The 12,202-nt window shown below is 30.8% G+C and overlaps 2 protein-coding genes across 2 annotated transcripts; both read right to left on the reverse strand.

Moving 5' to 3' along the window:
* Window positions 1-280: 280 nt before the first annotated feature.
* Window positions 281-1,947, reverse strand: LOC103494117 (protein ASPARTIC PROTEASE IN GUARD CELL 1-like). Its single transcript, XM_017045881.2, has 2 exons — window positions 721-1,947; window positions 281-639 (listed from the first exon to the last, which is right to left on the reverse strand). Exons 1-2 carry the CDS (start codon window positions 1,913-1,915, stop codon window positions 452-454), a joined length of 1,383 nt encoding a protein of 460 aa, XP_016901370.1. The 5' UTR covers window positions 1,916-1,947; the 3' UTR covers window positions 281-451.
* Window positions 1,948-5,178: 3,231 nt separating this feature from the next.
* LOC103494116 (protein ASPARTIC PROTEASE IN GUARD CELL 1) lies at window positions 5,179-9,644 on the reverse strand. The gene is made up of 4 exons (XM_008455161.3): window positions 9,466-9,644; window positions 8,423-8,531; window positions 7,715-7,731; window positions 5,179-6,824 (listed from the first exon to the last, which is right to left on the reverse strand). The coding sequence occupies exons 1-4, from the start codon at window positions 9,642-9,644 to the stop codon at window positions 5,360-5,362; spliced, it is 1,770 nt and encodes a 589-aa protein (XP_008453383.2). The 3' UTR covers window positions 5,179-5,359.
* Between the last annotated feature and the right edge of the window lie 2,558 nt (window positions 9,645-12,202).

The raw sequence follows: 12,202 nt of genomic DNA on the forward strand, positions 1-12,202 counted from the left end.
AAATCAATTTTTTCACTTTCAATTATTTAAAATTCGTGAATATATACTCCATACGAAAGGACAAGTTTAAAATTTCATCCGAAAGTGAAATTATGATCGAAAGTTAATGTTAAATTGATCAAAGAAGTGAACCTTGTAATCGAGTTGTTATATTAAGAAAAAATTACAAAACCGTTTCAACATTGACGCTTCTATATTTTGTATGAATATAAAACTTTTGTACCATTTGTTTCTTCTTAGGATTGACTCATGAGTCAACATGCTTTAAAACATATAGCAATAGGAAGAAAATACTTTGACATATTTTTGCTTAGTTCAACACAATATTAAATTAAGACTTTCATAGGCAAAGCCCATGTGTATGATAAACAACAATATTTTATTGGCTTATAATACTGTAATTAAGCCAAATTCTAATCCGACGTTGTACATTAGTTTTAAGTTTATGGTACTAACATTTATTAGTTGAGAATCCGACGAGAGAGTTTGTCAAGTCATAGCTGACACGTATTCCTTGTTGTTGGAAGCTCCCAATTATAGAAAGTGAAGATTTCGTTTTAATAAATGCCAAACAATAAGTTCCTGCTGTGTCCACTCGAATTAAGTAATTTCTTGCAGGTAGTCGTAGCGAGGTTCCTCCTGACAACACAAATGCTATTGTTGGGACCTCCACATTCGATTGACTTGAAAGATTATAACATGTATCGAACACTGATATACCTGGTGCCGGTGAGAGGCTACTCGTCAACTTCACAAATGCTTCTCTTAATGATTCATACACATCACTCGGTAGTCGAGAAATAATTGTACCAGAATCAACGATTATTCCTCCCAATCCTGATTCATCAATTTCAAATCTCGTTGACGAAATTGGTAGAGTTTTCCCCCCAACACTTATTCCAATGACTTTGACGTACCTATATGAGTGAAATCGATCGTTTTTCACAAGTGGAGAGGTTAGTGAGTCACTGGGCATGTTTGAGTTGAACTCAAGAGTGGAGGATGAGTCTGAATCCATGTTGACAAGGCAATATGAAAATGATGATGCTTTTAATTGGGAAGAAAGGGAAATGGCACCACCACCGAGACCTATTAAACCAGCACCTCCAGCGAACAAGCCTTCATTGTCATGGCCACAACCAATTGGGAGATTAGGGATAGAATTTGAATTTCCGAAGGATAGTGTTTCGGTGGCAAGTTCACCAGTTGTGAATGATCCATCACCATAGTGGACTTGGTATATACATGTGCCGGAATTGCAATTAGGTCTATCTAGCAACCCACATTGTTGAGAATTGCAAGACAAAGGAGTGTAAGAAGACGATGATTTCGGGTCGAAAATCGGGTCAATTTGTTTATAACAAGCGTTCTCAGTAGCACAAGGCTGACATTGAAGCCACGTGACATCACTGCCAGTATCAGGCACCAAATAAAACAACTTCACAGGCTGACCAACGCCAACCTGAGCTAAATACTCCGCACCACTCCCTTTACTTTGCCCTGAAACAACTGGAGCAGTAATTGAATCTCCAATTAGAGACCCATTAGTAACTTCACCAAAATCCTTACCCCCATTTAAAGAATGCTCAAGATTTCGGTTAAGGAATTGAACTCGAGCGGCATCACGAGCGAGTCGAGCCCTAACAAGACTATCGTAGTCCTTGTAAGAAGGGTTATGAAGGGACAATCTAGGGTACAATGGCAGAGATAAAGAGGAATTTGGAAGGTGAGAGTGAGTTTGAAGATGTTTAGGTTTAATGGAGAGGGCATTTAGGGCTTGGTTTGTGGAGGCCAAGACATCGAAGATGGAAGTGGAATAAGGTGATTGTGTTAACTTGCGAGAGAGAATGGAAGAAAATTGAAGGGAAGTGAAGATTGTTAGGAAGAGAAAAACAGAGGAAAGTGAAGTCTTCATGTTGGAATGAAAAAGATAATGAATTATTGGATGAAGATGGAAGTGAAGAGATTGGTTGGTTTTTATAGAAAAGGATGTATGTGAAAACATAAATGATTTTCTAAAGATTGATTTGACTTCTGATGTTCATGGCTCTGTTCCAAACTTTATTCATATCATAATTATTCTTTCCTTCCGTTTTGTAAAGATTTTTTTAAAATTCAAATATATACAAATGTTACTTGAGTTAAATTATTATCTTATTTATCTACTTTTGTTTGTACGACTTATTTCTAAAACTTAAATAAATATATTTTCTAAAATAATTGTTCGTATAACAAATTTGTATTCATTGATAAATATATTTTCTAAAATAATTGTTCGTATAACAAATTTGTATTCATTGATAATAGAGATAGAAAGATATCTATATTTTGCTATTTTTATATTTATTTTAGTTCATTTTGTTAAATTTATATATATAAAAAAAAATATCTTTTATCTCTAAATTTTTTGGTATAATTTTTTTTTCCAAATGATTTATAGCTTTTAAATTTTGAGTTGAGTTTTAATTCTTAAATATTTTGTTTCATGTTGATAAATGAATTTTATTTCAATTTCTTTTGTACAATATTAGATTTAAATATTTAACTTTAATTTTTGTATATTTTTCTTAATGTTAATGTTAATGTCTATTAATTAATTTAAAATCGGTATAAAAAATTATAATTACTTCAGCTTAATAATTTTTTAATCCTAATAAAATTAAACTGAAAATTTAAAATGTCCTTTCACACTATTTTAAATTAGTCAATAAAGAGATGGTTATTTATGAAAACCAAAGTTAAAAAGTTGCTATATCCAACCCAAAAAGCTTATATTCACTTTCATATTTATGTAATTGTATCATCAACTAAAATCTTAATTAGAAAAAAAAAGGTAATAATTTGGTTTGTTATAAATTCTATATCAAAAAAAAAAAAAAAACACATGAAGAAAATAATCCAACAATTTTTGGAAGAAAATAATGCTTTTTAACTTTTTTGCTTTCTTTTTTGTATGGGTCCTTTTCCCATGTTGTTAATTATTCCATAATTGATAAATACTTCTTCCAATCAAAGACTCCTTTACTTTGAAGATTCAATTGGTATTTTATATAATTAAATTATCAACTATTTTATATTTAATTATAGACCATATTTTATTTCTTTTCACCCCTCCATCCCGGCGTAATAACGTTTTCTTAATTGATAATACGAACATATAGACTTTGTGTATTGACTCAAACTATTATTATTTGACTTCTTATTGTATTTTAAGTCTTTCGACATAATTAATAAAATTTAAAGGATAAAAAAGAATCTTTTTTAAACATGAATTCATCAACTTTCTTAATTTCGATCTAGATTACGGTTGGATATTCATAATAGGTAGCAGCTTTAGAAATAATAATTAAGTGTACAATAACTATAGCAAAGTTGGTAAGATCAAATTTCTTTTATCGTCGATAGATTTTGACAAATCTTACTATATTTATAATTTGTTTTAAAAGAAGGTAAATTATTATATTTTCAATTTAGTTGTTGTAATTTTAACCAATTAAAGTTTTTTTTTCCTATTAAAATTTATAAACTTTGAAAATGTCATTCAATAAGTAATTTTAATTTAGTGTGTTTGGTCAAATGACTTATTTTTGTGCACAAATAATTTGTACCTTCAAAGCACTTCCTTTACAATAATATTTATGGAGGTCACTATGATAGTGACCATCTAATTAAAAGCTCAATAAAAATTGTAAGATCATTAATATTACTATTTTCATTATCCGAATAAAAAAATAAAACTTTAACATTACAATTCTCCATAATGTAAGAAAAAAGAAATTTTGAGAATTGGGTCTAGAAATGGTTTTTTGAGCAGGTTGATGGTAATAAATATTATTTTGTACTCTTCAAATAGTTCCAGAATATTATTTCAAAACTCTCGATTTACTGTGATATTTACTATTTATAATGGTTTTACTATAGTATTGTTTACTATTTTTTTTTTCTTTTCTAAAACTAAAATAACTTATACGTCAAACGCATACTATTATAACTCAAATTAAAATAATCTACACCTCAAACACAAACTATTTTAACCAAATTATAATAATCTTTGATTTTAATAACTATCTCCTTCTCTCAAATACCACCTTAAAGATTAATTTTATGTTACTCATTTTTTAAGCAAAGTGAATCAGTTTATTTGTAAATATGGTAAAATATCGAAGCTATAAATAGATAGTGACATTTTGTTCTAGCTTTCTTTCTCTTGTCATGAGAAGCTTGTTCACTTTGGTCCTTAATGTTTTTTGTGCCGTAGAAGTTATTTTCTTTATAAAATATTGGGAGAAGGTTAAACTATTTTTCTAAGTTGATTTATGTTGTATTTGTTGGAATTTAACATTACTAGTTGTATCAATTTACCCAAAACATTCCTAGCTAATTGAATCCGTTCAAATGCTCTATTGAAGTAAATTGAAAAATAGATAGATATGATTAACAAATAGTTTTTTTTAAGAACAATGAATAGTTCAAATATTTAAACATTTTTAAATATAGCAAAAGTTAAAGTCGAAACCATTTACAAAATATTTCCGTCTATTTAAGTTTTTTTTTACTACTAAAATAATTATCGGTGACTACACGATATTTTTCTAAAAGAATATATAAAATAAACCACCATTTTTTATTGGGAAAATGCAAAAGATACTTTTAAGACAAAATAAACTTTAAATAATGTGCAATAATTCATGTCACAATCTTTTTAGAGTTCATTAACGTCATAAAATTGACATTTATTGTTATTATTTTGGCAAACAGCAACCCATGGAAGATTATATCAATAATTTACAATAAAAAATTTATAAGTAAACCATGGGATGACAACAATAGAGTCTGAGTGGTCAACGTTGAAGATTCTACTAGAGATATGAATTTGATGCACGTTTTGTAGGTCATCGAGCTTTTCTTAACGTTAAAATTTGAGTTTTTATTGATAACATATATACATATTTCGCAGCATTGTTAATTTTTAGGAATTTTGTCACCTTTCTTGGGAAGAAAGCAAATCCAATTTAACATAATCTCAAAGTTGTTATTCGAAAATAGAGGAAAATGTGTATGTGTTTTTCTTTTTCAATTACAAGATTGAAACGTTTGGTTCATCAACCTCTCTATTTTAAAGTTGATGAATAGAAAACATTTGTACCATTGTTCTCATAATTGGTTGGCTCATTAGTCGACATGCAATCAAACAGTATCATTAATATGAAGAAATTACATTGACATCATTTGATTAATTCAACCCACTATTAAATAAACTTTTTCTTTTTACACAATGTACGATAAGCAATAGTATTTTTATTGGCTTAGAATAATATATGTAATAAACCCAAATTTCACCCACGTGTCAAGCTGAGTTTTAACATTTATTAGTCGCAAATCCAACGATAGAGTTGTCCAAGTCATAACTCACACGTATTCCTTGTTGTTGGACGTTTCCAATAATAGAAAGCGGGAATGTCCCTGGAAGAAACGCCAAGCAGAAAGTTCCAGCTGAGTCCACCTGGATCAAACAATTTTTTGCTGGTAGTTTTAGAGATTTTCCTCCTGGCAAAATGAATGCTATGATCGGGACCTCCACACTCGATTGACTTGATAAGTCATAACAAGTATCAAAAGGTGATACCCCTGGTGCCGTTGGGAGGTTCGTCGTTAGCCCCACGAACGCGTCTCTTAACACGTCGTACACATCACTTGGTAGTTGAGTTATAGTCGTCCCAGAATCCACGATTATTCCCCCTGATCCTGATTCGTCGATTTCAAATCTCGACGAGGAAATCGGTAAACGCTTCCCGCCGACACTCATTCCAATTACTTTCACGTACCGAAACGAGGGGAATCGATTATTTTTCACGAGTGGGGATGTGAGTGAGTCGCTTGGTTGGTCTGCGTTGAAGTCAAGAGTGGAGGATGAGTCTGAGTCTAGGTCGACCAAACAATATGAAAATGACGACGCTTGTAATTGGGAAGAAAGGGAAATGGCCCCACCACCGAGGCCAATTAAACCAGCAGCAGCATCAAAGAGGCCTTCGTTGTCATGGCCACAACCAATCGGGAGATTAGGGATGGAATTAGAATTTCCAAATGATAACGTTTCGGTGGCGAGTTCACCGATTGTGAATGATCCATCGCCATATTCAACTTCGTAGATACACGAATTGGAACTACAACCGGCTTCATCCAACAATTGACATTGTTCTGAATTACAAGACAACGAACTGTAAGAAGACGACGATTTTGGGTCAAATATCGGGTCAAGTTGTTTAAAACAAGCATTCTCATTAGCACAAGGCTTACATTGAAGCCACGTAACATCACTGCCAGTATCAGGCACCAAAAAAAACGATTGCACAGGCTGACCGACCCCAATCCGGGCAAAATATTCACCATCCCCATGACTCGCCCCTGAAGTAACCGGAGCAGTAAGTGAATTTGTAGACGCGGATCCATTAATTCTTTTACCAAATTGTTTAGCTCCATTTAAAGAGAGCTCAAGCTTTCTATTAAGGGATTGAACTCGGGTGGCATGACGAGCGAGTCGGGCCCTAACAAGAGTACCATAGTCCTTGTAAGAAGGGTTATGAACGGTCAATCTAGGGTGCAATGAGAGAGATAAAGGTGAATTTGAATGGTAAGAGTGAGTTTGAAAGGGTTTGGGTTTGATGGAAAGGGCATTTAGGGCTTGGTTTATGGAGGCCGAGACATCAAAGGTGGTAGTGGAATAAGGAGATTGTGCTGTTAGTTTGCGAGAGAGAATTGATGGGAATTGAAGGAAAGTGAAGATTGTCAGGAAGAGAAGAGCATAGGAAAGTGAAGTGTTCATCATATTGTTGCAATGAACTTATAAAAGGAATTCATATGAAGAAGGAAGTGATGGGATTTTGGGGTTTTTATAGAGATGGGTTTGCAAAAAACATTGTGGTTTTGATCATCAGAGTATTGACTTTGTTCATGGCCTTCTTGTTCCTTCCGTTTTGTAAATTGAACTTTATTCTTATCGTATTTATTCATTCTTGTACTACGCATAGTATCCAAATAATAAATAAATTATGGTCAAGTTGAAAATTATATATATATATATATATAAAAAACCTTTAAAATATGAGATAATTGTAGTTAGAACATCGATAAAATCTTTATGAAAAATACGAAAAAAAACCAAGTCCAAAATTAAAGACTAAACGTTTATAGTTTAAATTATAAGTTAGGTTTGATGATATAATCGCAAGGTTACGTTGCAACTATTATTATCCTTTTCAAGTGATTTTAGTAATTTTAGTAATTCGCTTATAAATTTTAGGTTTATTTTTCTTCTCTTTTTTTTTTTTTTAGTTTTAAAGTATTACATTTTTTAGTAACCATACAATTTCACTTTTATTTTTAATTTAAATTTTGTTCCAATTTATTCACTATTTTTTAAGATTTACATTTTAAATTTTAAAATCTAAATAATCGTATCTTTTTTCACAATATCTAAATTATAATTAATTAGCATGCAATACTATAGCCAATTTAATGAGAGGGAAATTTATTTCATGACGTGTAAGTTTAACTAACTTTCATCATTAATAAAATTAAGTTTAAATTTTAAAATTTAATAATTATTTTAATTAAATTTATTAAATTGGACAAATTCTAATATTAAACCCAACTATTTTTAAAAAATATAAAAAATTCAAAATCAAGGCCTGATTGGTTGATCTCAAAATTTTCTTTTGTTATATTCATATTAAAATTTGAGTGAAATTGAAAAAATAGAAAGGTACTTCAAAACTTTTGAAATGAGACTGTTTTTATTGAAACACTTGACTGGAAATATAGCTCCAAATAGTATAGAGAACATTAAAAAAATCAACCTACGAACTTCAAAGTTTTGAATTAATTAATGGCTTTATAAGATTTATAATTATTATAATTATTATTTGAGTTGGCAATTAGTGAGCATTAAAGTTGTATTAACAAAGTTTCTATGTAATCCCCACCAGAGACACACTATTGGTAATCTCGATTGTGTATGAAATTGTCGACAACCTCTAGGTAAGAAATATATCCATTAAATTTGGATTCATACACCCACAATCTTAAACAATTCCTTTTTTGAACATATATATATATATATATATATATATATATATATATATTGTAAAGTACTATATGCTTTTATATCAATAACTTTGATATATTTTATCTCATGTAATTATTTGACCCTATGATAACATTTCAAGGTTCTTCTAGTACAACAATGGTATTATGTTTTAAACTTCAAAACCTAACAATTAATTTGAAATGAAAGTCAAATTTTAACCGTAATATTGCAACATTTTCAAACTTATGTACTAATTTGAAATGAAAACATGCATGTTGAAACTTTTTAGAGACCTCATGGAAATTAGATTCAAAAACTAGAGACCTAAAGATGTACTTGTTGTTGCACCTCGGTCTTCAAATACACGACACGTTCAGATTCAGCAAATTGGTACGAAAAAGGTAGAAGAGCAATGGCAGGATGGATGATTTTGCACGGAAACCAACTGGTAATCAATAAATCACTAAAAGTTGACAAACACACAAGACAGAAGAGAAGAATGAAATTCTTAACAGAGATGTAGGCCCAAATCCATTGATCAATCAATATGTATATGAAGGAACCTCCACATTCCAAAATAATCAATGTGGGAATACTTTAGAGAATAAAATAATATATTTTTCTTTTTACAAATTTTTCATCCAATAATCCCCCACTCGAAAAAATTTTACTATCAGTCCTCTACTTGAAAATTTTTAAAACATTTTCATCGAGCATTGTCTGTCTCTATAGTGTTGTGCTTAAGTAAATGTGTCTGTTGACTTGAACCTTTACGTAACGACAATAGTTTAGAGTATTGTAAAGTAACTTGTAGTTTTGAACTTTACTTCTAACGCTAACGCACAGACATCATTATTTGAGTGAAGTTCTAAAATAGCCCGTGCTTTATGGTCTTGCAGGTATATCCCAATTTAGTGAATGCTCTAAGAATTCCATAGGAAGCGACCCTCACTTCCACATTCACAAAGGTGAATCTATCAAGAGTACTCCTGCAGCTAGGTACCCTATTTGATATCAAGTATAAATTTCATTAAGAACAAAGTTCAACCTCATCATACGCTTCAGAATGTCATGCTAATCACTAAATCATAAGAATGAAACTTTTAATTATTTAGCATGATTCTCGTCATATTACTTGTGATCAGTTATTACCCATTGAACTTGTTTCTTGGGATCTCTAGTCTTTCAAGTTAGGTTTACCTTATAGTAATTCAAGTTTTAATAGGCTTGAGTCACATTCTTTCTGAGGTTTTAAAAACATTCTCTCTAATGAGCTCTTTCGTCAAAGGATCAGCCAAGTTATTGTCAAACCGTATATAATCCACTATTACTATACCAATAGTGAGAAATTCTCTAATGGTACTGTGCTTACAACGTACCTATTGTCTCTTACCGTTATAGTAACGATTCTGAACTTTTGCAATATAGCTGCAGTACTATCACAATGGATTAGTATGGCTGGTGTCGGTATTTCCCATGTGGGAATCTCTGATAGTAAGTTTCGAAGCCAGCTTGCTTCTTCACTAGCAATGGCTAGTGCTATCATCTCTGACTCCATCGTTAACTGGGCTAAGATTATCTGTTTCTTGGATTTCCAAGCAACAGCTCCTCCTGCTATATTAAAAATATAGCCACTTGTAGCCTTTGAGTCATCTGAAAGGGAGTTCCAATTAGCATCGCTATAGTACAACAGGAAACTTATTATAATGCAATCCTAGGTTTTAGGTTTTCTTAAGGTATCTCATTACTCTCTCTATTTCATTATAGTGTTCTAGAATGGGTCTACTGGTAAACCTATATAGTAATCCTACGGCGTAAGCTATGTCTAGTCTAGTGCAATCAGCAGCATACCTCAAACTATCTATGATACTAGTGTACTCAGATTGGTTAACACTGTCAGCAGTGGTTTGGAATAATTTCACACTAGAGTCATAAGGTGTACAATGGTTTACTTTCGAAGTAGTTATACTTCTTTAGAATCTTTTCTATATAATGAGATTGATCTAAGAAAATTCCATTTTCAGTTCTTGTAATTTTAATGCCTAAGATTACATATGCTTCACGTAGGTCTTTCATGTCAAAGTTTGCACTCAATATAGATTTTACATCATTTATGACGTGCAAATTTGATCCAAAGATTAACATGTCATCTACGTATAGACATATGATAATACATAACCTATCTTCAGTCTTATAGTAGATACATTTGTCACTCTCATTTACTTTGAATCCTTTTGACTTGAGTAAGTTGTCAAACTTTTCGTGCCACTGATTGAGAACTTGTTTTAGGTCGTGAGGGATTTATCTAGTTTACAAACTTTGGATTCTTGGCCATGAACTATGAAACCTTCAGGTTATTCCATATAAATCTCTTCTTCTAAATCACCATTTAGGAAAACAATTTTGACATTCATCTAATGGGTTAAAAGATTGTTCAAGGTAACTATAGATATCAACACTCTAATTGAGGTGATTCTAGTGGCCAGAAAAAAAGTATCAAAGAAATCTATGTTCTCCCTCTGCCTAAATCCTTTTGCTACTAATCTAGCCTTATACTTATCTATTGATCCATCCGGTTTGAGTTTCTTCCTTAAAACTTATTTGTAGCCTATTGCTTTACATCCAGGGGGCAAGTCAACTAGGTGCCAAGTTCTATTGGATTCAAGAGAGTCCATTTCATCATTGATAGCTTCTTGCCATAAATTGGCATCTACTGAGGATAAAGCTTCTGTTAGATCTTTTAGATCTTCTACATTGTATGTTTCGAAGTCTTCTCTAAAGTCTTTTATGGTTCTAGCTTTCTTGCTTCTTCTAGGTTTAGAATTTACTTCTTTATCTTGGTTTGGATCCTAATTAAAGGTATACTACTGGAACTTAATCCCCCACTAGTTTGACTATTTAGGCGCCCACTATTTCTAAATTTAAAAGGAAATCTATTCTCGAAAAAATCTACACCATATGATTCTATGATTTACTGTTTTCAGTGTATCCTATGAAGACACATTCATAGGCTTTACTTGCTAGTTTCCTTCTTTTTGGACCAGGTATTCTAATATAAGCTAGACAACCCCAAGTTCTAAGATAAGACAAGTTTGGTGTTTTATGTTTAAGGACTTCATATGGTGAAGTTTTAATGTTTGATTTGAAATCCTATTAAGGACATAATTAACAGTTTTAATTATTTCACCGAATAAGGTGCAGTAGTTGTTTCGTGTATTATTCCTTTTGAGCTATAAAACTCATTGAAGGCAACTGAATCATATTATACTAAATATATATCATGTAAATCTCACCGTAGTAATTGTTAAAGCTTGTTAGATGACAAACTAAGAAAAATTAGAAGATATTGAAAAGTATTTGTCAAATTTTGTTTTGATAGGCAATGAAACAAACAAAAGTATGTGTGAAAGGGTGGAAATTCCAAAGTAAGGACATATGGCCTTGATTGGAGGGGACAAGGATAGGGTTTTGGCTCTTTCACATCCATATTTATTAAAATTACAAACAAATTATTTCAAAACTATAACATGATAGAGATGATATCTCCTATTTCCTTCTTAAATTAAAATAATTTATGTCTCAAACATACTTAAATTAAAATATTCTACATTTCAAATATTCTCTAATTATACATTTGATACTAATTCATATATCACTAATGATATATGATTAATAATATCAATGATTAGATAATTTTGTCTTGACTTTTTTCCTTGTTGTTATGTATATATAATATTTTTTAAAAAAGTTCAACTATATAAATACACAAATGACTGTTTAGATAATTTTATTTTGGTGGATTGTAAAGTAATAAAAGCTTATATTAAGTAAAATTAACCATTTAGTTGATATTTTTTATTTAATTTGATCCAAGAAGATTTAAATTGAAATTATTTTCTAAGTGAATGTTTAAGAGTAGTTTAAATGAGTTAAAATCAATTTTGTTTATTTATATTACATATTTAATCCCTCAAAATTTAAGCATCTAATTTCTTGTAAGAAATTTTTGTTGAGGTACAATAAAAATATAAAAGAACTATAAAATAATAGCATAATTAACAAAATAATTACTCTTTCATATAAAAAAATCAAGTAAGTTGTTGTCAATTAATGATT

This window comes from Cucumis melo, chromosome 2, assembly GCF_025177605.1.
Source record: "Cucumis melo cultivar AY chromosome 2, USDA_Cmelo_AY_1.0, whole genome shotgun sequence".
In the NCBI taxonomy this organism is placed as follows: Eukaryota; Viridiplantae; Streptophyta; class Magnoliopsida; order Cucurbitales; family Cucurbitaceae; genus Cucumis; species Cucumis melo.

What these genes read in the sequence shown, in the direction of transcription:
- LOC103494117 (XM_017045881.2), bottom strand. Translation starts at nt 1,915, where the DNA reads ATGAAGACTTCACTTTCCTCTGTTTTTCTCTTCCTAACAATCTTCACT. An exon ending in TAGCCTCTCACCGGCACCAG is followed by an intron (nt 640 to 720) that starts GTATATCAGTGT and finishes TTGTGTTGTCAG; the next exon opens with GAGGAACCTCGCTACGACTA.
- LOC103494116 (XM_008455161.3), bottom strand. Translation starts at nt 9,644, where the DNA reads ATGGAGTCAGAGATGATAGCACTAGCCATTGCTAGTGAAGAAGCAAGC. An exon ending in ATAACGGTAAGAGACAATAG is followed by an intron (nt 8,532 to 9,465) that starts GTACGTTGTAAG and finishes ATTGATTACCAG; the next exon opens with TTGGTTTCCGTGCAAAATCA.